The 21350-nt window shown below is 65.4% G+C and overlaps 4 protein-coding genes across 13 annotated transcripts; 1 reads left to right on the forward strand and 3 right to left on the reverse strand.

Annotated features, from left to right (window-relative positions):
- Positions 1-74: 74 nt before the first annotated feature.
- TRIM54 (tripartite motif containing 54) lies at positions 75-3142 on the forward strand. 2 transcript variants are annotated; one of them, XM_085218173.1, is made up of 10 exons: positions 75-392; positions 549-721; positions 1138-1309; positions 1401-1496; positions 1724-1840; positions 2055-2077; positions 2187-2311; positions 2396-2488; positions 2630-2668; positions 3019-3142. In XM_085218173.1, the coding sequence occupies exons 1-10, from the start codon at positions 225-227 to the stop codon at positions 3027-3029; spliced, it is 1017 nt and encodes a 338-aa protein (XP_085074299.1). In that variant the 5' UTR covers positions 75-224; the 3' UTR covers positions 3030-3142. The 2 variants fall into 2 exon arrangements, with proteins under 2 accessions (XP_085074299.1, XP_085074297.1); XM_085218171.1 differs by having other exon boundaries at positions 85-392; positions 1724-1957.
- A 499-nt stretch (positions 3143-3641) lies between these two features.
- On the reverse strand, positions 3642-4751 carry UCN (urocortin). Its single transcript, XM_085218182.1, has 2 exons — positions 4199-4751; positions 3642-4079 (listed from the first exon to the last, which is right to left on the reverse strand). The coding sequence occupies exon 2, from the start codon at positions 4061-4063 to the stop codon at positions 3752-3754; it is 312 nt and encodes a 103-aa protein (XP_085074308.1). The 5' UTR covers positions 4064-4079; positions 4199-4751; the 3' UTR covers positions 3642-3751.
- A 135-nt stretch (positions 4752-4886) lies between these two features.
- MPV17 (mitochondrial inner membrane protein MPV17) lies at positions 4887-9008 on the reverse strand. 4 transcript variants are annotated; one of them, XM_085218178.1, is made up of 7 exons: positions 8871-9007; positions 7118-7233; positions 6912-7004; positions 6651-6746; positions 5498-5530; positions 5348-5400; positions 4887-5251 (listed from the first exon to the last, which is right to left on the reverse strand). In XM_085218178.1, the coding sequence occupies exons 1-7, from the start codon at positions 8929-8931 to the stop codon at positions 5182-5184; spliced, it is 522 nt and encodes a 173-aa protein (XP_085074304.1). In that variant the 5' UTR covers positions 8932-9007; the 3' UTR covers positions 4887-5181. The 4 variants fall into 4 exon arrangements, with proteins under 4 accessions (XP_085074304.1, XP_085074306.1, XP_085074303.1 ...); XM_085218180.1 differs by lacking the exon at positions 6912-7004 and having other exon boundaries at positions 8871-9008; XM_085218177.1 differs by lacking the exon at positions 5348-5400 and having other exon boundaries at positions 8871-9008.
- CAD (carbamoyl-phosphate synthetase 2, aspartate transcarbamylase, and dihydroorotase) lies at positions 8995-21168 on the reverse strand. Of its 6 annotated transcripts, none has more exons than XM_085218133.1 (45): positions 21006-21168; positions 20778-20917; positions 20314-20443; positions 19996-20138; positions 19787-19928; positions 19280-19451; positions 19011-19196; positions 18833-18942; positions 18324-18469; positions 18118-18249; positions 17804-18037; positions 17496-17717; positions 17058-17246; positions 16848-16972; positions 16629-16762; positions 16443-16555; positions 16117-16367; positions 15804-16050; positions 15618-15716; positions 15291-15515; positions 15041-15223; positions 14752-14970; positions 14500-14667; positions 14252-14434; positions 14080-14184; positions 13760-14008; positions 13552-13633; positions 13227-13393; positions 12966-13130; positions 12751-12882; positions 12472-12673; positions 12211-12401; positions 12007-12147; positions 11796-11891; positions 11587-11728; positions 11434-11481; positions 11029-11073; positions 10805-10959; positions 10657-10731; positions 10380-10592; positions 10162-10287; positions 9928-10083; positions 9759-9860; positions 9585-9679; positions 8995-9138 (listed from the first exon to the last, which is right to left on the reverse strand). In XM_085218133.1, exons 1-45 carry the CDS (start codon positions 21088-21090, stop codon positions 9036-9038), a joined length of 6768 nt encoding a protein of 2255 aa, XP_085074259.1. In that variant the 5' UTR covers positions 21091-21168; the 3' UTR covers positions 8995-9035. The 6 variants fall into 6 exon arrangements, with proteins under 6 accessions (XP_085074259.1, XP_085074258.1, XP_085074256.1 ...); XM_085218132.1 differs by having other exon boundaries at positions 11587-11746; XM_085218130.1 differs by having other exon boundaries at positions 16117-16555.
- Positions 21169-21350: the final 182 nt, after the last annotated feature.

Consider the following 21350-nt stretch of genomic DNA (forward strand, 5'->3'; position numbering starts at 1 on the left):
GGGGGGGGGGGGGGGGGGGGGGCAGCGTCGTGCCGCTCCCGGGGGGCGTCGGGACGGAGTGACCCCGGCGGTGGGACGGCCGCCCGCCGTGACTCAGTGTCACCCGACGCCGCCGACAGCTGCGCGGCCCCGACGGGGCGGGGGCGGCTAAAATTAGAGCTGCGGGGCCGGAGCGGGGCAGTGCGGGGCAGGAGCGGTACCGGAGAGGTACCGGGACCGCGGCGATGAATTTCGCGGTGGGACTGAAGCCGCTGCTGGCGGAAGCGCGCAGCATGGAGAGCCTGGAGAAGCAGCTCATCTGTCCCATCTGCCTGGAGATGTTCACCAAGCCCGTGGTCATCCTACCCTGCCAGCACAACCTCTGCCGCAAGTGCGCCAACGACGTCTTCCAGGTGCGGGGCGAGGCGGGGCGCCGGGACCTGGTGCGCTGTGCCCTGGGCTGGGGGCTCCTTTCACTGGTGCCGGGGGGGGGGAGTCTCTCTCCCGAAGCGGCGCGCTGACCCCCCCCGCCCTGCTCTCCCCTTCCCCCCCCGTCCCCCTCCCCCCAGGCCTCCAACCCGCTGTGGCAGTCGCGGGGTTCCGGCGCGGGGCCGTCCGGGGGTCGGTTCCGGTGCCCGTCGTGCCGCCACGAGGTGGTGCTGGACCGGCACGGGGTGTACGGGCTGCAGCGGAACCTGCTGGTGGAGAACATTATCGACATCTACAAGCAGGAGTCCGCGCGGTGCGGGGCGGCCCACGGTTGGGCGGGGCGGGGCGGGACACGGGTTGGAGGGAGCCCGTTTTGGTGGGGGGGGGGCGGAAATTGGGGTTAAAGGGACTTCTGAGGGGCTTGGGGACACAGTGGGGTGAGGTTGGGCAGGGGTTGCCGTGGCGTGTGGGGTATGGTGGGTTGCGCAGGGGACACGAGAGGGAATAAGGCTTGGGGGTGGGAGGAATTTGGGGTAAAGGGGCTCCTGTGGGGCTGGGGGTGCGGTGGGGCTGGGGGTGCGGTGAGGCGGGGGATGCTATAGGGCTGAGGGGTGCCGTGGGGCAGGGAGTGCCGTGGGGCAGGAGGATGCTGTAGGGCAGAGGGGTGCCGTGGGGCTGTGCCGTGGGGCGCAGCACCCTCTCCCCACCCCGCCCCGCCCCGCCCCGCAGCCCCCTGCACGCGAAGGCGGAGCAACAGCTGATGTGCGAGGAGCACGAGGACGAGCGCATCAACATCTACTGCCTGCGCTGCGAGGCGCCCACCTGCTCGCTCTGCAAGGTGTTCGGCGCTCACAAAGACTGCGAGGTCGCCCCTCTGCCCGCCGTGTACCAGCGCCAGAAGGTCGGTGACCTCCAGGAGTGGGAGGCCATGGTGGGGGGGAGCACGGTGGGGAGGTTTCCCAACGTGACCCCAACGCTGCTCCGCCCCCCAGAGTGAGCTGAGCGATGGCATCGCCATGCTGGTGGCGGGGAACGACCGCATCCAGGCCATCATTACGCAGATGGAGGAGATCTGCCGCACCATCGAGGTGGGGCTGCCCTATGTGTGCGTTCCCCCCCCCCCCACCCCGGACCCCATGCGTGGGGTCTGCGTGGTTTGGGATCCCCACCCCGTGGCTTTTGTCTACATCGTGGGATGCTCCTGGGAGGGAAATGCCTGCTGCAGGCACGGAATGCGGATGTCCCCGGGGCAATGCCATCAGTAGGAGTGGGGTGGGAGCACGGCAGCCCCCTGAGCCCCTGGGGGGTCCCGCAGGAGAACGGCCGCCGGCAGAAGCAGCACATAGGGCTGCGCTTCGACTCGCTCTGCAGCATCCTGGAGGAGCGCAAGAAGGAGCTGCTGCAAAGCGTCACCCGCGAGCAGGAGGCGAAGGTGCAACGCGTGCGCGGCCTCATCCGGCAGTACGGGGACCACCTGGAGGCCTCCTCCAAGCTGGTGGAGACGGCCATCCAGGCCATGGAGGAGCCCCAGATGGCCGTGTACCTGCAGGTGTCTGGGGGGGCTGCGTGTGGGGGGCTCTGCCCTGTGCTCTGCGGCTTGGTGCGTTGCTCCTGGGATGCTGACGGCACTCTGCTTTCCCCCACAGCACTCCAAGGAGCTCCTGAAGAAGTGAGTGGGGGTAGGGTGGGATGGGATGGAATGTGGAGGGGATGGGAATGAGATGGGGATGGCGTGGGGGCTGGGTGGGCAGGGCTCACGCTGCTTGCTCTAATCCCAGGATCACAGACATGTCCAAGGTGTCGATGAGCAGCCGCCCTGAGCCCGGTTATGAGAGCATGGACCACTTTTCCATCAATGTGGACCACGTGGCTGAGATGCTGCGCACCATCGACTTCCAGCCAGGTGCCAGTGTGGGGCAGGCACTGCCTCATGGGGGGAGACTCCTACAGGGATGTCCTCACACTGAGGTGTGCCTCTGCCCCACAGAAGTGCTGGGTGAGGATGATGGGGATGGACCCACGGACAGCAGTGAGGGTGTGGGGGATGAGGAAAACATGGAGGCACCTGAAGCTGCTGAGGGTGAGTGCGTGCTGTGCCATGTCGTTCTATGCTGAAGTCACCATGGTGCTTCTGTGGCTGCAGTGTGGCTCTGTATGGTGCATGGTCCCACACTGCACCATGTGACCCTCCCTCCATCTGTCCACTGCTTTTTCTCCACAGATGTGGGGCAAAGGCAGAAGCCATTGAGCTCTCCTCATGGTGAGATGCTCTGTGGGGATGAGCTGGATGTGATAAGAGGAATGGGGATGGGATGGGGAAAGGCATGGGGATGGGATGGAGATGGGGTGGCAGGGGATGGAGTGAGGATGGGTGGGGATGGGGATAGAATAGGGATGGGGTGGGATGGGGACGGGATGGGGACGGAGTGAGAATAGGATGGGGATGGGAATGGGAGAGGGATGAGATGGGGATGAGATGGGGTTGGAGATAGGATAGGGATGGGAATGGGAATGGGATGGGGATGAGGATAGGATAGAGATGGGAATGGGATGAGGACAGGGATGGGGACTTTGTGTTGGGCACAGTGCTGAGGCCAATGTCTGGTGCAGGTCAGCACTGAGCTGGATTCACAGCACAACATTGGCATCAGCAAACCCTACAGCCCTACGACTGCTACAAAGCCCCCACATGGTGGGGCTGCCCTCAGCCCTCATTAAACCGATGGAGAGGACACTGTGAGGTGTGGTGTGTGGGGATTAGTTGGGTGCCTCTCGCACCAGGGCTTTGCGCTCCGCCTGCAGCCCCACGTCTGGGGGGAGCACCCACGTCTGCCACCCCCGCAGCGCCGTCTGGCAGCACCGTCCCCTGGGTGCACCGAGCAAACAGCACCGGGCTGAGCACACAGCACTGCAATTACCGGTGGGTCACAGCTTGTGCCCCCACCCTGCCACCGCACCGCGCCGCGTCAGCTGCCCCACGTCACCGCTGATGCACGGGGACGGGGACCGGGTGTCTCTGTGCCCCACGGATCCCAGCTCGGCTTGTGGCCTTCAGCGGCAGAAGGGGATGGAGAGCAGTGACTGCTGCAGGGTGGGGATGGGGGCACAATCGGGGCCACTCAGCCTGGATCGGGGGGGACTCGGGGAGGGTCTTACCATGGGCTGCAACTATCCGAGGCTGGGGACGCGGCAGAGATGGAGATGGTGCCCCACACGCAGGTCCACACTACAGCTTTTCTACAGCGTTTTATTACAAAATCAGAGCGGGGCAGTCCCGAGGAGCAGTCCCGCAGCCGCGCACCCGTCGGAGCGGTCCCGGCGTTGTGCGGTACCGGCGCGGGGCTCAGCGTCCCACGGCGTCGAGGATGCGGCGGTTGGTGTCGGCGCGGGCGCGTTGGCTCTGGGCGCGGGCGAGCAGCAGGAGGTGTCGCAGGAGATGGAACGTGAGGTCGATGGAAAGCGGCGGGTCGTCCCTCCGCGCCCTCCACGGCTCCGCGGGCAGCGGCGGCCACAGCGCTTCGGACCTCCCCTCCACCGCGGGGATCCCCGAGCCGGGGACGTCGAGACCGTCGTGGCCGTCGGGGCGGGCAGGGCGGGGGGCGGCGGGGAGCGGGCGGCACAGCAGCAGCAGAAGAGTGAGCAGCGCCCACCGCATCTCGGCTCGTCTGCACCTGCGAGGCCGCGGGTCAGCGCGGAGTCCGCACCCGACGGGGCTTCCCCGGGGCCGAGCGTCCCCCGTCCCGCCCCGCCTCCCACCGTCCCGCACCGCCCCGTCCCGCACCGCCCGTACCGCTGCTCTGAGCTCTGGGCGCCGTGCGCTGCGCGGAGCTCCGTCCGTCCCCGCGGGGCTGAGCCGGAGCCGCGCTCGGGGCTTTATATGGGGCCCGGAGCGGGGCTGACGTCAGCGGCGGGCACGCACCAGGCGGGGGCGGGGGTGCGGGGCTGGGGGGAGCGGCGGGTCCGAACCGCACCGGGATCGGGAGCGGCGTCTCCGGGACCCGCCGCGCTCCGGTACCCGTTCACCCCCCGCACCCCGCACCCCGCCCGGCCCCGCACCGCTCACGCCCGCACCCCGCGCCCCTCTCCCGTGCCGCTCTCCGTGGTGCTGAAAGGGCGGCGCGGGGCGCAGCGCCGTCGGGGCGAGGCGGCCGTCGGGGCTGCGTTTCCCGTCGGAGATGGGGTGCCGGACCCCCGCACCGTGGCGACACCCCCCCCAACCCTTCCTCCCCCGGTCCGCACCCCCCCTGGCACCGCGCCGGTCCCGCACGCCGCAGCCAAGCGCTGCAGACGGCCCCGAGGAAGCGGCGGTGGCCAACGGCGTGACTCATAGCGGCGAGTGCGGTGCCATGCGGCTCGGGGGTACGGCACCGCGGCACCGCGCCCGGCGAGGATGGGGTAACGGCGGGCCGACGGCTGAACCCCCGTCCCCAAAACGCCACGGGGAGGCGGGGGGCCGAAAATTCACACGTTGCCAGGGGCAGCGGAGCGGTGCATTTATTGGTGCTCCTGAAGGGCCCGACACGAGTCTGGGTGGAGGTACTGTAGTGCACTGTCGCACGTGGGGTGTGAGCCAGCAGCGAGGCTGGGGAAGGACGGAACACCCCACGTGCTGGGCAGGGCACGAAGCACGGACAGAGCGGTCTCACAGCCCCACGGGGTCATCACTGCCATAGCATCCCCGTGGGGGACCGCACGGTGCTCCAGCCCCACACATGCTCCCTGGCTGAGCCCCCAGAGGTGGTGGGTGGGGGCACCTGGAGCACGGCTCTCCCCTCAAAGCCGGTTTGCTTTCCAGGACAGGTAGCAGTTCCAGACAATGGCAACACACTGCACGACGGCCAGCCTGGGAACAGAGAGATGGATGGGTCAGCAGCCACAGCCATGGGGAACGGGATCCATGGGGAATGGGATCCATGGGGCCATGGGGCTGTGCTGCTACCTGTGGACCAGAGGGACGAAGTAGAAGTTGGCGATCTGCACCGGCGGCCAAATCTGGGCAGAGGGGAGGAGCAATATGAGGGGCCACAGGCAGCTCTGTGCCACGGGATCAGGGAATCCTTGATCCAGGGATTCCATCCTCAGCACTTACACAGTAGTTGGTGAGCAGCGCATCTACGTAGTCCTGGGGAAGGTAGAGGCCATGAGCGCAGGGAGCAGTCCTGCAACCACATCACCCCACACACAGCCCAGCACAGTTGAGGGCAGAGGAGCAGTACAGGGACAGCTGTGACCCAGCACTCAGCAGGCAGGGATTGCAGTCCCCCCAAGCCGGGCACAGGGCAGGTCCCACTTCCCCTGCCCAGGGACGTGCCCACGTAGGGCTGAGAGTGGTGACAGCGTGGGGGCAGGAGGCAGCCAGGAGCCCTGCAGCAAGTCTGGGGCACAGCTCCCACCACCAGCCCTGGTGCAGCTCCCCGGGGTCACAGATGTCAGGGACAAGGGGGGGAGCACAGCACGCCGCCCATTCCCTTGCCCAACCTGGCTGTGACTCAGCCAGGATCCAGCCTCATCCTGGCACTGGCCGGCGGCCCAGAACGGGGAGAGCGAGCACTGGGGTGATGGATGTGCTGTGACGCTCCCTCTACGTGGGGAGAGGCAGATGTGCCCCAAGTGGGGGTGAAGGTGTCCCCAGAGCAGAGCCTGGGGCTCTCAACCCACCTGAAGCACCCTGCTCCAGTTACAGCCTGCAGGATGGAGAGCTCACCCACAGCCCTGAGGCACCGTATACTGCACCCCGACAGATGAGTGAGCACCCCTCATCCCCTCGTGCTGTGTCCCATGGCGGGTGGGCACCCGCTTCCCGGTGAGTCACCCTCCGGCCGCGCTGACTCAGCGCCTGCGCTGGGTTCCAGCAATCGCTGCTAATGGGAACCATCTCGGTAATGGCTCTGAGACATGGCCAGGAGAGGGGGCAGATGGCATACAGGGAGCTGGGGGCACCACATCCAGTCCATGTGGGACCACACAGCGTGTCCCACTCCCGTACTCGTCACCTCCTGTAAGATGCTGCACCAAGCACCGACCTGGGTCTGGCCCTGCAGTGGCTGCTCTGTGTCCCATAGCCATCAACGCCCCACCCCAACAGTGGGGCAGCAGCAGCAGCCGGCTCTGGGCTGGGGACGCAACAGCCACGAGGGCAGGAAGGAGCGTAGAGATCACGGCCAAACCCAGCACCACGAATGTTAGAGCCAAGCGGGCATCCTGGCCCCAACAGCCCCAAGCCGCTTGGGGCGGGCACGCACCTGCTGGATCTTGGCCCAGTTCTGCTCCACCGACAGCCCGTTCACCACCCCAGTGATGGCGAGGAAGCAGCCGAGGAAACACGGTGCAAAGGCACCCTGCAAGAGAACAGCAGGAGCATGGCTGAGGCCCTGCAGTGCCTGGAGCCCCCAGGCACACAGCTGCAGGGATGGGGCCTGCAAATCTAGGAGCACCTGAGAGCAGTAGCAGGAAGGAGGCAGCACCGTCCCGCCGCCCCATCCCCACAGCCACGTGGCACTGACCTGGTCCAACATCATCTTCTTTACGGCCACGGCTTTTGTGGCCCCCGGGATGAGCCGGTCCAGGATTCTGTACCACCCGCCCACAATGGGGCCCTGCGAGAGCTGCGTGCTGAGCGTGGTGCCTGGGCCGTGGGGAGCCCACAGAGCTGGGCAGCCACCTGCCCACACCACAGCTCGGCACGTGTGCCCCCCACATCAGCACTCACCACAAAGCAGAAGCCGATGGCTGTCATTTTCAGCGTGCGTTGGCTGTGGTGTCCGTGCAGCCCGCGCTGCTCCACCAGCTGCTGTGCGATCACATCGCCGGCTCCCATCAGTGCCCCTGCAACCGGCTTGGAGCTCAGGAGGACGGCGGGCATGAGGTGTGAGTCCTGCCCGAGCACAGCCCCCAGCCTCACGAGTAGCTGATCCCCAGTTGTGCCATTCTCGCTCGGTGCCAGGACCGCTCCTGGTTCCTCCTGGCTGCTGGCACAGCTCGGAGCAGTGTTTCCATATCAGTGTGCAGGATTTAGCTGCGTGCCCACGCCCTCGGTGGGGCACAGCTCAGCAGGTCTTTGGCAGCCCCTGCCCCGTCCTGCCCTCCCGACCTCTTCGACGCAACTCCCTTGGCTCGGTGCTCTGTGCCCCAGCCCTTGTAGGTTCCATGCTCACTCCCAGCACTCTGGTTCCCAGGCTGTGCTCCAGCCCTCATACTTCTGCTCCCTTCTTGCGAACTTGGAGCACCCCCCATATCAGCCCCTGCAGCCTCTCACAGAGTAGACTCCAGCCTAAGGTCACAGCCACAGCACCGTGCACCTAGCATCTCCAGCCTGAATTCATCCACAGGGTGATGCAACCCCCAGCATGCAGCCAAGGGCTCTGGAGCGCACTCAAGCCTAAGTAGGGCACAGTGTAGGCAGCCCCTGTGGGCCTCGCTGGCTGCAGGGCTGCTCACTGCAGGCAGAGGTCACCAGGTCACCATTGCGGGCACGTGCTGCTGCTGCCGCCGGACTCAGGCTCTGCTGGCATGCTGGCCCTCAGCCCAGGCTGCAGGAGGTAAAGTGCTGCCCCGCAGCTCTCACCACTGCTGGCTGCCCCCAGCACAAGCAGCTGCCAGGAAATGTCCCTGGCCTGGCCCCGGCTGCAGCTCTGTGCAGGGGGAACATCTCAGCTTCTCAGCGGGACCGGAGCTCAGGGCTGGAACATGGGGGTCTGCAGTCCTTCAGGTGTGCCCAGACAAAAGGACCGAGCCCTTCCTTGGCCACCGAATCCCATTCAGCACCGAGCGCTGCGCACTCCCACAGTCAGCCCAGGGGCTGCCTCACATTGTGGAAGAGTCAGCTCCAGTGGGGAGAAGCAACGGTGAGGGGGAGCCCAGAGCAAGTCTCAAACTGCAGTGTGTGCTCAGTGCGAGCCCCCCCCCGGCTCTGCCTGGCCTCCCTCCAGGACACGGAGGAACATCGCGGCGGCACAGCCCCACAGCGGGTGCCAGGCAGTGAATTCCATCAGAAGAGATAAAAATAACAAAGGGAACGGTGAGGTGGCCTGGCACAGACCCAGCGCCTGGCACCACCCTCAGCAGTGGCTGGCAGCAGAGACGGTGCCGTCACCCCCCGGGGAACGGGGGATGGGCAGCGAAGGCTGGAGGCGCTCCCATCCCCCAACCCGCCTTCCGGGGAGGTGCGTCTCAGTGGGCTCAGGGCTACATGCGGGGATCCACCCAGAAAGGGAGGGTCCTCTGGGCTCGGGGCATCGCCCGTCCCGGACACGGAGGAACCCCAAAGGACACGGAACGGACCAAGGAGCGGCCCACGGAGCCCGGGTCGGCCGCCGGGGAAAATCCTCTGCAGGCCCAGGCGCCGGGGCCGACCAAGCCCAAGGCCCCGACAGCTCCTCCCATCCCCAAGACCCCACCGCTACCAGCACCCCCGGCCCACGGAGTCGTCGTGCGGTGCAGAGGGGGGCGGGCCGGGCCCTTACCGGCGGTCAGCGCCTGCACGGCCCCGGGCCGCCGCGCCAGGAGCCGCCGCAGCGCCGCCATGCCGCCCGCATGGCCACGTGACACGGCGCAGAATGATAACGCACACCCCAGTGCGGCACGCGATTGGCTGAAGCGAGGCGGCGCCCCGTCGCAGTTTATTGTCGTCAGTAGCGGCCCAGCACGGTGGCCAGCAGCGCCATCCGCACGTACATGCCCTGCTCTGCCTGCCGGAAGTACGCGGCGCGCGGGTCCGAGTCCACCTCCACGCTGCGGATGTGACGTCAGTACCGGGAGGTTTTCCCCCCGCCTCCCGCCCCAGGGCCCGGGCAGCGAAGAGGCGTGAATGGGAACCATTTCTCCCCCTCCGCAGCCCTTATTCTCACCGTTTGCCCGCAGAACCCCAGCTGTATGCCCCCAGGCCCCCACATTCAGACCCCATTTACCCCGTCATCTCACATTTCCCTCCCTACGGGGACAGGACCTTCCCCTATTCCCCCCCCTCCCAGCCCTGATCCCCTGCTGCCCCAAGGACCCCACGACCTGGTTGCATCCCCCTCCAAGATCCCAGTCCTCCTCACCTGGACAGCATTCAACCCTTGCATTCCCTTTTCTCCTCCCCAGACCCCCTCCAAGCCCCTATCTCCCTTCCTACCATTCCTCCCCCATTCCAGGACTCCATAACCCTACCACAAGACTGACCACCTCAACCCCACCTGATCTCGTTGACACGGGGCATGGGGTGCATCACCACCATCTTCTCCTTGGCCCTCGTCATGATGTGCGGCGTGAGGATGAACTGTCCGAAGCACTGCAGGGCCACAGCCCTGAGCAAGGGGGTGGGGACCCTCCCAGCCCTCCACCCAGCCTTCCACCCAGCCTGCACTCACAGCCTCGTACTCCTCAGCACTCTCGAAGCGCTCCCGCTGGATGCGGGTCATATACAGCACGTCGGTGTCAGGCAGTGCCTCCTCAATGCTCCCAAACTCCTCCTGGGGCAGCACCATCAGTGGGGCCATGGGTTAGGCACAGCCCCACAGCCCCAGCTCCATTCCTCACCTGCGAGATGCCCTTGGAAGCCACGAAGGCAGCGATGTCAGGCGGCATGCCGAGGCCGCGGGGCGTGACGTAGCGCAGGTGGACACGGTACTGCGTGAGCAGGCGGGCCAGCGAGTGCACCGTGCGCCCGTGCTTCAGGTCACCCACCATGGTGATCTGCGGGGAGAGTCATCAGCACAACCCAGGGCACGGCACGGCACCCACCAGCCCACAGCACGGCATACAGCATCTCACCGTCATGCCATTGACGGTGCCCAGCTCCTCACGGATGGTGAAGATGTCCAGCAGCGCCTGCGTCGGGTGCTCGCCCACCCCATCACCAGCATTAATCACAGGCTTGCGGCAGTGTGTGGCGGCCAGCTGGGCACAGAGTGGCCAAGAGTGAAATCCCCACATGTATCCTGACAGCAGCAGGGCACTGCCACGTGGTAGGAAGCAGCCCACCCGCTCACCTCCACAGCTCCAGGCTGGGGGTGCCGTAGCACCAGGACGTCGGCGTAGCAGCACATGGTCTGCACAGAGTCAGCCAGTGACTCGCCTTTCTGCACCGAGGAGGTGGCCTCGCAGAATGACACCACAGAGCCACCCAGCCGGCACATGGCGGCCGCAAAGGAGCTGCTGGTGCGTGTGCTCGCCTCGTAGAACATCGATGCCATCACTTTGCCCTGCAGGACATGGTGTCAGGCGTGGGGAGGGACGTGGGGCACGCAGCGTTTGCTCCCTGCTCACCTTGAGGATGTCCAAACTGCGCTCCTTCTGCACCAGCATGCGCAGGGTGTGTGCCACGTTGAACAGATGTGACATCTGCAGGGAGATGTGGCTCAGGGAGGGCACCCAGCGCAGAGACACCCCACCCCTATGTCCACCTGGCACCCACCTGTTCCTTGGAGAACTGCCGCACGGAGAGGATGTGCTGCCCGACCAGGGGGTGCAGCAGCGGTGAGGTGGGGAAGTGGGGCACACCTTGGGGGGATGCTTGGCGTGGGAAGGGGCCCGACAGGTGGGGGTGGCTGTCCTGAGTGACCGTCGCATCTGTGGCACCAGGAGCACACAGTGAACCCACACGGGAAGCACGCAGAACTCCCAGCCCCCGGTACTCACCTGCCTCTGCTGCTCTCCTGCCAGCCTTCTCCCGTGTGTCCTCAGCTGAGCATGAAAGGGGAAGGCAGTGTTAGAGCGCAGAGCTCCCGGCACCCTCAGCACCGCAGACGCGACGCTACAGTGATGCTTGCCCCAAAACCAGCTGGGTCAAGCCCCCGCGCTGCGCCCCACATGCACCCCGTGGAACCCAATGGGACGCAGCCCTGATCCTGGGAGGCACAGGGCCCCGAGGTGCCGGGCGGGCTGAGGCTGAGCGGGAGGGGAGCACCGTTGTGCCCCGTCCCAAGAACTCAGCCCCTCGCAAAGGGGGGCCCGGGGCTGGCGCGGCACCTGGGGGGGGCTGCACTCATCGGCTGCGCTTATAGTGCCATAACGCGGGGCTGAGTGAGTCCCCCCCAACATTACCGGTGCCTCGGGCGCCCGGGCGGTGCGCGGCTCCCAGCCTCCGGAACGCTGAACGGGACACAAGGGCAGGGTCAGCGCGGCACCCGGTCCCGACACGGCTCCCACACGGCCACATGCACGCTGTCCCCCTGTGCCGCGCTGTGCCCCCCTCACCTGGCAGACCAGGGTCAGAGGCGCGGTGGATGCGGGGCGGAAGGTGGAAGCGGCCCTCGGGCACGGGGCCGGCACGGCGCGGGCTGGAGGCTCGGCTGCGCAGCGTCTCACCCACCGCTGCGTGCCGGGGCCGCTCGGGGGTCTGCAGAGAGAGGATAAGCTGGAGCAGGGCACTGGTTGTGCCCCCCTGGCACCCTGCAACCCATTACCTTCACAATCTCCTTGGTGGGGGGCACGAGCGGTGCCAGTACAGCTCCCATGGGCCACTTCCTCACATCCTGCCCATAGCCAGGGGGCACCAGGACCTGTGGCCACAGACAGAGGGTGATCGGTGCTCACAGACCCCTAGCTGAGGGGAATTGGTGCTCGGGGACCTCTGGATGTAGGGGAGCAGCACAGGGAGTGGCATTTGGTTCCCACCTGCCCATCGATGTAGGCGACCTCCCCGCGCAGTACCACCCTGCGCACTGTCCCCTTCACATTCCTGCCCTCAAAAGGTGTCCATTGTGCCTTGGAGAATGCAGTGCGCTCAGGGATGACCCACTCTTGCTCCAAGTCCACCTGCAGGGAGAATGGTCAGAGTCTGGGGCTGGCTGTGGGGTGGGCAGTGGAACAGTGACCCACCTCCACGTAGGTGTCCTCCTGCGCCGGCAGCCCAAAGATCTTGCGGGGGTTCTCATAGAGGCGCAGGATGATGTCCTCCACTGTCAGCCGCCCCTCAGAGACAGCAGTCAGCAGCAGAGGCAGCATGGTCTCCAGTCCAGGGAAGCCAGGGGGTGGCTTGGGGCCCTGCTTCTCTTCCAGTGTGTGGGGAGCTGCAGGGTGGGGAATGTTACCGCAATGCTTGGCCCCACTCATCTCTGCCCTGTGCCCACGAGCGCTCACCGTGGTCAGTGGCGAAGCAGTCGATGGTGTCCATATTCTCCCAGAGGGCCTCCTGGTCCTGGGAGGTGCCCAGCGCTGGGCGCACAGCACCACAGCCCTCCCCGAGGCGCCCCAGGTCATCTTGGCACAGGAAGAGGTGGTGTGGGGCCACTTCGCACGTCACCGGGATCCCCTTCTGCTTGGCTGCCTTGATAAGGAGGATCTGGAGGGAGCACGGTGAGGGGCAGCCCTCCAACATGCCTCACCAGCCACGGGAGGGGGTCCCAGCCCTCTGCTCACCTCCTCCCTGCGAGCCACGTGGCAGATGTGCACGGGACGCTGGTGCAGCTGTGCCACCATCAGGACAGCAGCCACCGTCTGCCCCTCCGCATGGGCCACGATGGGCAAATGCCGTGGCCACTGCTGGAAGTGCTGCAGGGACACAAAGCGATGGGTGCTGGGGCCAACACCGGGCCCCCCTGCAATCCCCACCCCCCCCGCCAGTAGCAGCTCACCTCCATCCACAGTGACACATCATCCATACGCAGGCTGGAGAAGGTGTCGTTGAGGTACAGCTTCAGTCCTGCTGCTGCTGCAGCCAGCGCACCCAGTGAGCCCGCGTTTTCCGCTGACGCACCCAGGAACAGGGCGAAGTCACAGCGCGCCCCGGCCTCGGCCAGCTGCAGGGAGGGGATGCAGTAGGCTCAGCAGGGCAGAGGCTGACCTCCTGCTGGTCTCATGGGGAGGGGACATGGTCACGCCAGCTCCCCACTCACCTTCTGTGCCAGGGCAAAGGAGGTGGCGTCGGTGATGGCGGGGCTGGTGTTGGGCATGGCACACACCATGGTGACGCCCCCGGCCAGGGCAGCTGCAGTGCCCGAGGAGAAGTCCTCCTTATGTGTGGCACCTGGCTCACGCAGGTGCACGTGGACATCGATCAGCCCTGGGGACAGCGAGCATCAGTGTGGGAGCACTGGGGAAGCAGGTAGGGCACGGGGGTATGGCGCACATGGAGAGGAGGCAGCAAAGTAGAACAACTCTGATCCTACGGCTGCTCCGTGGGGCACAACTCCAGCCTCACATCAACCCCAGCCCTCGAACCTGGCAGGCGGATCAGCTTCTGGGATGTCATGCAGTCCACGTGCATTTTGAGCGGTGGGGCAGCTCCAATCTGGCCCAGTGCCTGCGGGGCACAGGCATCATCAAGCTGGGCACATCCACCATGGGTGAATGAGGCAGGGCCAGGAGGATGCCTGCCCGGACCCCACAGCATCACCCAGTGGAGCTCTCCACGCCGTGCCCATCCCACCTCTACGAAGAGTTTGGTGCATTTGATGTCAATGATGAGTGGCACGGAGTAGTCGACAGCCAGGCGTCGCGTACGGTAACCCTTGGTGACAAAGGAGGAGAGCCGGCGGCCCCCAGAGTTACGCATGGAGAGGTTGATGACCATCTCGAAGTGGTTCTCTGCCAGGTAGTCCAGGATGCTGCGCTGTGTCTCACGGGCACCCGCTTCAGTGTTGTCTGCCTCCTCAAAGTGCCAATCCACTGCCATCACCTGCAACAGTGCCACCGTCGCCACTCCGTGCCAGCACCACAGACCTTCCCACCAAACCCTAAGCCCCCCACCTTGATGCCATGCTCGGTGTAGAAGTCAGCAGTGCCAAGGCTAGCATACAGATTGTAGCCAAGGCTCTCCAGGGTCCGCACGGTGGGCAGCAGCTCGCTCTTGTTCTGCAACAGCACCACAGGAGTTAAAGTGTATTTGGGGTACCCAACCCAGCGCTGGCACCCCACGCACCTTGTAGCTGCCAATGGTAAGCAGGATGTTCTTCTTGGGGATCTTGAAACCGGTGCTGAGCATGGCTTTGAGATATGCCTCGCAGCGGTTCTCTCCGAAGCACGCCACCTCACCCGTGCTTGTCATCTCCACACCCAGCACCACGTCAGCACCCGCCAGGCGTGAGAAGGAGAACTGAGGCACCTGCGGGCACAGGGGATCAGCGGCCACCCAAAGCAGCCCCCACCCCACTGCTGGCTCCAGCTCACCTTGACACCGACGATGCCTGTGCCCGTCATCAGCCCTACAGGCTGCACATCCTCACCCATGATCACCTGGCTGGCAAGGGCCACCAGGTCCACTCCCAGCGTCTTGGAAACGAAAGGAAAGGAGCGCGACACACGCACGTTGCACTCAATCACCTTCAGCTGGTCATCCTGCAGAGAGGGGACGGTGTGAGGCACATCCTGAAGCTGCAGGGTGCTCAGTGCCTCCCAGCATGGCTCTGCCCTCCCCGGTACCTTGGCAATAAGCTGCAGGTTGAAGGGCCCGGTGACCTGCAGCTCCTGCCCGATGGCGTGCACGATGGCCTTGATGCGCTCCAGCGTCTTAGGTGTGATGTCCTGCGGGGGGGTCACCAGCGTGGCATCGCCCGAGTGCACTCCAGCGTTCTCTACGTGCTCAGAGATGGCAATGGCCACCACCACGCCGTCACAGGCCACCGCATCCACGTCGATCTCCTGTGAGCAGGCACACTGTCACAGCTCCATCCTGCCACAGCTCTGGCGCAGTGCAGGAACCAAATCCAACCTTGGCCTCCTGAATAAATTTGGAGATGACAACGGGCTGCTCCTTGGACACAGCCACGGCGTTGCTAAGGAACTTCTCCAGGTCACTGTCTGAGTAGGCGACGTTCATGGCAGCGCCGCTCAGCACGTAAGAGGGCCGCACCACGCAGGGGTAGCCCACCGTGCAGCAGAAGTGCTTGGCCGACTGCGGGGAGACACACAGATCAGTGGGTGGTGTTGGGGGGCACAGCCCCAGGCAGCCTTGCACCCACCTCCATGTCGGAGAGCTCCTTCCAGAGCGGCTGACTGATGCCAATGGTGTCCAACAGGCGTGAGAATTTGAAGCGGTTCTCGGCTGAGTCGATGGCCTCAGGGGAGGTGCCCAGGATGCGGCACTGCTGCCGGTGCAGCGCCATGGCGATGTTGTTGGGCAGCTGGCCACCCATTGACAGGATGACACCCTCGGGGTTCTCCAGTTCGTAGATGTCCATCACCACCTGTGGCATGGGGCCGGCTGGGAGGGGACCGCGCAGCCCCCATCCCTTTGGGGCAGCTTCCGAGACTTCCTGCCCTGCGGCACGCAGCCCTCACCCACTCACCTCAAAGGAGATCTCGTCAAAGTAGAGGCGGTCACACATGTCATAGTCAGTGCTCACAGTTTCAGGGTTGTAATTCACCATAATGGTCTTGAAACCCATCTGTAGGGCAGAGCAGTGCGGTGAGGCCAGGGACAGCCCCAGCCCAACTCCTCCCCACATCCCTGCATCCCACCAACCCCAGCCCACCTTGCGCAGCTCCTGGATGCAGCCGACAGCGCACCAGTCGAATTCAACGGAGCTGCCGATGCGGTAAACGCCAGAGCCAATGACCATAACATGGGGCTGGCGGAAGGGCAGGTCGTGCTCGGCACCGTTGTAGGTCAGGTAGAGGTAGTTGGTCTGTGCCGGCCACTCGGCCGCCACCGTGTCGATCTGCTTCACCACCGGCAGGATGCCCAGGTCACGCCGCATCTTCCGCACGGCCAGCTCGGTGCTGCAAGGAGCAGGGTGAGCGCAGGCCGTGGGGCAGCAGCAGGGTGGGGACCGCCCCCCACCTCACCTGAGCACAGCCAGGGCCACCTGCTTGTCGGAGAAGCCGAGCTGCTTGGCACGGCGCAGAACAGCAGGCGGCATGGCGCTTTGCTCGCCACGGAACGCCTCCAGCCGCGCCGCGTGGTCCGTGATGTTCTTCATCTTGTGCAGGAACCAGCGGTCGATCTTGGTCAGTTCATAGAGGCGCTCGATGGAATACCCAGCGCGCAGCGCGGCCGCCAGCACAAAGATGCGCTTGTCTGTCGGCGTCTCCAGCTCCTGGGGGGCCGAGGGGTGAGCGGGGCACAGCCTCTCATGCCTGACCCACGTGCCGTGCCAAGCCCTAGCACTCACCACGTCTGACACCGGCTTCACCGTGTGGTCAAAGCCCACGCAGTTCTCATCCACCATCCGCAGCGCCTTCTGGAAGGCCTCCTCGAAGTTCCTGCCGATGGCCATCACCTCCCCTGTGGGAGGCCGTGAGTGGATGGAGCCTCACAGGCCGCCCCATGCCATGCCACACTGCCCTGCTGCGCTCACCCACGCTCTTCATGGAGCTGCCGATCTTGGTGCTGACACGCAGAAACTTGCTGAGGTCCCAGCGCGGGATCTTCACCACGCAGTAGTCCAGGCTGGGCTCGAAGTTGGCGGTGGTGGAGTTGGTGACAGAGTTCCTGCACAGTGCATGGGACAGTGTTGGCACGCGGAACCCACAACACAGCTAAGGTGTGCCCTGTGCCCCCATGGTGACATTATTACCTGAGGACAGGCAGCGGGATGCCCAGTGCCAGCTTGGCTGCAACATAGGCCAGCGGGTAGCCTGTGGCCTTGCTGGCCAGTGCTGAGCTGCGGGAGAGCCGCGCGTTCACCTCAATGATGTAGTACTGCAAGAAGCAATGCGCCATGAGCACAGATAGGGCCCCACCACCACCACCACAGAGGGGCACCCGGGGGGCACGCTGCGTTCACCTGCTCCGACTCAGGGTTCAGGGCAAACTGGATGTTGCACTCGCCCACGATGCCCAGGTGCTGCACCACCTTGATGGCGGTGTGGCGCAGCATGAAGTACTCTGTGTCGTTGAGCGTCTGGCTGGGTGCCACCACGATGGACTCGCCCGTGTGGATGCCCAGCGGGTCCAGGTTCTCCATGTTGCACACCTGGGGCAGGGATGCACTGGCTGTCCATCACCCGTGCTTCCCATTCCACTATACGCCAGGATGGCCTCACTGGGGGTCCCCTTCTCCCCATCCCAGACACCATTGGGGCGCCCCGCACCACCACGACCTGAGTGCGGCACCGTGCCCATGGAGGGCACACTAGGGTCGTGGTGCCAGCGTATAGCAGTTGTACTAGCACAAGGAAAGGGCCTAGGGAACCCCTGCTACCCCCCAGCACCGCTGCTGTACCGTGACGCAGTTGTTGTAGGCGTCGCGCACCACCTCGTACTCAATCTCCTTCCAGCCTTTCAGCGACTTGTCCACCAGCACCTGGGAGGTGTGGGTGAAGGCCTGGCTCACCAGGGCCGCCAGCTCCTCCCGGCTGGAGGCGAAGCCGGAGCCCAGGCCTCCCAGGGCGTATGCTGAGCGCACCAGCACCGGGTACCCCAACCGCTCAGCTGCTGCTTGCGCCTGCAATAAAGCACAGAGTGAGCATGGGGGTGGCAGCCCCTGGGGACAACACCCATCCTGCCCCACACCGTGCTGCAGCCCCAGACCTGCTCCAGGGAAGCAGCGGCCTCGCTGGGCGCCACATGCTCGCCGATCTCCTCCATCTTCTCCACGAAGACCTTACGGTCCTCCGTCATCTCAATGGAAGCGACAGGGGTGCCCAGAACACGCACGCGGTACCGCTGCAGCACGCCGCCCTTGGTCAGCTCCACGCCGCAGTTGAGGGCTGTCTGCCCACCAAAGGTCAGCAGCACACCGTCAGGGCGCTCGTTGCGGATCACCTACAGGATGGAGGATGGAGCAGTGAGGTGCAGACCCACAGCGGCCCCTCAGCGGCCCCCCCAATCCCCAAAGCACTCACCTGGGTGACGTACTCAGGGGTGATGGGCAGGAAATACACCTTGTCTGCCAGCCCCTTGGAGGTCTGCACCGTGGCGATGTTGGGGTTGATGAGCACTGTTTGAATGTTTTCCTCTTTAAGAGCTTTGATGGCCTAGAGATCAGGGGGACAGCAAGATCAGCTCCACACGGAGGTCCCTGTTTGCCAACTCTCTGAGGGATGCTCACCTGTGACCCTGAGTAGTCAAATTCGCCTGCCTGCCCGATGGAGAGTCCGCCGGAGCCCAGGATCAACACCTTGCGGGGTCGTGCTGCCTCCTGCCCTGCTGCCGGCACCTCGTTGTACACCAGGAGATCCCGCAGACGCTGCCGCACTGCAGGGATAGGATGGGATGGGGTGGGAGTGGGATGCTGTGGCCCTGTGCACAGCCCCACAGCCTCGCACAGCACCCAGCACAGTGGCTGCAAACACAACACACTGCCCCAGCGCCAAATGCAATCCTACAGTCACTCATGCACGACCCTAGCCCTGAGCACCAACCGCAGCCCCAAGCCCCATCAACCACAGCCCTGAGCAATCACTAACCCTGGCCCCAAGCATCTCCACCTGCCCCAGGACCTTGAGTACAGAATCCCACGCACAGCCCCAGCCCCAAGCCTTGACCTCAGGCACAGCATCCGGCACACAGCCGTCCCCAACTCTGGGAGACTCATATCTCCCCCAGCCCCATGCCCACCTGTTTTGTTGTTGCCTCCTCTCTGCAAATCCTGTGCTGCCTCCACAAAGACATCAAAAAGCCCCTCCAGGTCTGTGGGGCCAGCGCGGTGCTCGGGGTGGAACTGCACACTGCAGGGGCACCAAGTGAGACACAACCCCACATCCCCAGCCCCACACCAGGTCAACCCTGCACCTACCTGAAGAAAGGTTTGTGCTCGTGCACCAGCCCCTCATTGGAGCCATCGTTGGCGTTGGTGAAGAGCGGTGCCCAGCCAGGAGGCAGACTGCCCGCTTCCACCGCAAAGCCGTGGTTCTGTGCCGTGATGAAGCAGCGCTGCGTGTCCTCGTGCACACACGGCTGGTTGTGTCCACGGTTCCCATACCTGGAGGGTGGTGGGAGGCGGGCACAGAACATCACTCACCCAACTGGACATCAGGAAACCCCCGGCGCTGGAACCCCACTCACTTCATCTTGTAGGTGCGGGCGCCCAAGGCGAGGGCCAGCAGCTGGTGACCCAGGCACACCCCGAAGATGGGCTTGGGGCGGTCAGCGGCCAGCAGGGCACGCAGGTTGGCCACTGTCTGCTGGCACAGCCGTGGGTCCCCGGGGCCATTGCTGAGGAAGAGCCCATCGAAGTCTGCACACAAACAGCAGTGTTAGGCTGCTGCATAGGAGTTTTTAGGGAGTCACAGCGGGGACCACAGCCCTACAGCTCCCAAATGGGGTCGCACAGGAGTCATTGACCCCACTGCTCACAGTACACCACGACACCCCATATCAGGTTACAGTGAGCATCCCCACATCACACCTCCCTTATAAACCCCAGTGAGAGTAACGCCACAACGCCCAAACCCCCCAGAATAGGGCAGGATGGGGCTCCCCGAGGACCCCAGGCCCCCGGCATGAGGCTCCCCAAGGCCCCCCGCACCAATTCTACTCCACACCCACCCTCCAACCCCACAGCCTCCCTACCAGCAGGGTCCAGCGGATGGTCCCAAGGCACCACGGTGACAGCAGCCCCCCGCTCGCAGAGGCACCGCACCTGGTTGTGCTTCAGGCCGCAGTCCACAGCCGTGATGCGCAGGGATCCAGTAGGGTTAAAGACACGCGGCTCCTACAGAGAAGGTGAGCGGGAGTCTGGCCCATCGCCACCCCACAGCCTGGGACCAGCTGTCTCGTACCTTCAGGGACACCTCCTGCACCAGGTGCCGCTCATTTGGGTCCTGGAAGGGGATGCTTTCCTCCGGGGCCTCATCCGGCAGCAGCTTCCCCAGCAGCGTGCCCTTCTCACGGATCTTCTTGGTGAGGGCACGGGTGTCCACTCCTATGGGTGCACGGTGACGTGGAGCCACACGGTCCCACAGCAACTTCACCACCCCCCCATAGGGCTTCACAGATCCCAGTGCAAGTTTAGTTCTGCTCCAAACTCGCTGCCCCCAGGTGTCCACAGCCCTGCCCACCCCCAGCACTGACCCCACGGCCCTGACCCCCAGCCCCACCTTCCAGCCCAGGGACGTTGTGCTCCTTGAGCCATTGGTCGAGAGACTGGGCAGCGCTCCAGTGGCTGGGGGTCTCCGAGCATTCACCCACCACCAGAGCGGCCACGTGGATCTTGCTGGACTCGAACCACTGCGGGGAGATGGAGTGTGAACGTGGCCAAAAGTCCAGGAATTTGCCCCGGACCACGGGGCAGGGCTGGGGGAGCCTCCAGGCGGGGATCCCCACAGCACAAGAGCGGCACCGCCGCCCCACGTTGGATGTCCCTCAGCTTTCCTCATCCCCACACCGACCCCAGGCGCCGAGGGGAGCCCGGGCAAACCCACGGCCCCGGCAGCCCCACGGCGCGGCTCAGGGCGGCCCCGCCCCCACCCGCGGCCCCACGGCGGGGCGCTGCCACCCGAGAGCCGCGTGGGGGGCGGGGGAGGAGGACTCTGCCCCGGGGGTCGGGGGGCCCGGCGCTCACCGTGCCGAGCCCGAAGGGTCCCGGCCGCTCCCGGGGCACGCCGTAGTTGCCCACCAGCGGGTAGGTGAGCACCAGGATCTGCGCCGCGTACGAGGGATCGGTGAGCGCCTCGGGGTACCCCACGACGCCCGTCTGGAACACTGCGGGGAGAAAAACGCGGAGGGAGGAGATCCGCGCGCGTCCCCGCGCATCTCGCACCCTTCCCGCATCCGGTCCCGCCGCACTCACCCACTTCCCCGCTGACGGCCGTGCCCGTGGCCCCGAAGGCGCGGCCGCGCAGCACGGAGCCGTCCTGCAGCACCAGGCGGCCCATGGCGGTGCCACGTGCGGGGCAGTGCGGGAGGCGGCAGCGGAGGAGCGCGGAGAGTGCGGGAGGGGCGGGGCGGGGTACCGAGAGAGGGAGATGCGCGGGGGGGCAGGGCCAGAAACGATGGGGGCGGGGCATCGAGGGAGATCGACCAATCAGCGTGCGGCTGGGCGGGAAAAGGGCTTAGAAAAAAGCCGAGCAGCGCGGGACGGGACAGGGAACGAAAAGAGCAAGGGAGAGATTGCCGTGTGTTCAAAAGAGAACAG

Source organism: Meleagris gallopavo, chromosome 2, assembly GCF_905368555.1.
Source record: "Meleagris gallopavo chromosome 2, MGAL_WU_HG_1.1, whole genome shotgun sequence".
NCBI lineage: Eukaryota > Metazoa > Chordata > Aves > Galliformes > Phasianidae > Meleagris > Meleagris gallopavo.

What these genes read in the sequence shown, in the direction of transcription:
- TRIM54 (XM_085218171.1), top strand. Translation starts at nt 225, where the DNA reads ATGAATTTCGCGGTGGGACTGAAGCCGCTGCTGGCGGAAGCGCGCAGC. An exon ending in TACAAGCAGGAGTCCGCGCG is followed by an intron (nt 722 to 1,137) that starts GTGCGGGGCGGC and finishes CCCGCCCCGCAG; the next exon opens with CCCCCTGCACGCGAAGGCGG. An exon ending in CCGTGTACCAGCGCCAGAAG is followed by an intron (nt 1,310 to 1,400) that starts GTCGGTGACCTC and finishes TCCGCCCCCCAG; the next exon opens with AGTGAGCTGAGCGATGGCAT.
- UCN (XM_085218182.1), bottom strand. Translation starts at nt 4,063, where the DNA reads ATGCGGTGGGCGCTGCTCACTCTTCTGCTGCTGCTGTGCCGCCCGCTC.
- MPV17 (XM_085218177.1), bottom strand. Translation starts at nt 8,931, where the DNA reads ATGGCGGCGCTGCGGCGGCTCCTGGCGCGGCGGCCCGGGGCCGTGCAG. An exon ending in ACTGGGCCAAGATCCAGCAG is followed by an intron (nt 5,531 to 6,650) that starts GTGCGTGCCCGC and finishes TACCTTCCCCAG; the next exon opens with GACTACGTAGATGCGCTGCT. An exon ending in CGCTGCTCACCAACTACTGT is followed by an intron (nt 5,252 to 5,497) that starts GTAAGTGCTGAG and finishes CTCTGTTCCCAG; the next exon opens with GCTGGCCGTCGTGCAGTGTG.
- CAD (XM_085218129.1), bottom strand. Translation starts at nt 21,090, where the DNA reads ATGGGCCGCCTGGTGCTGCAGGACGGCTCCGTGCTGCGCGGCCGCGCC. An exon ending in TTGACGAGATCTCCTTTGAG is followed by an intron (nt 15,516 to 15,617) that starts GTGAGTGGGTGA and finishes CCCATGCCACAG; the next exon opens with GTGGTGATGGACATCTACGA. An exon ending in GCAGTTTGGACATCCTCAAG is followed by an intron (nt 10,593 to 10,656) that starts GTGAGCAGGGAG and finishes CATGTCCTGCAG; the next exon opens with GGCAAAGTGATGGCATCGAT.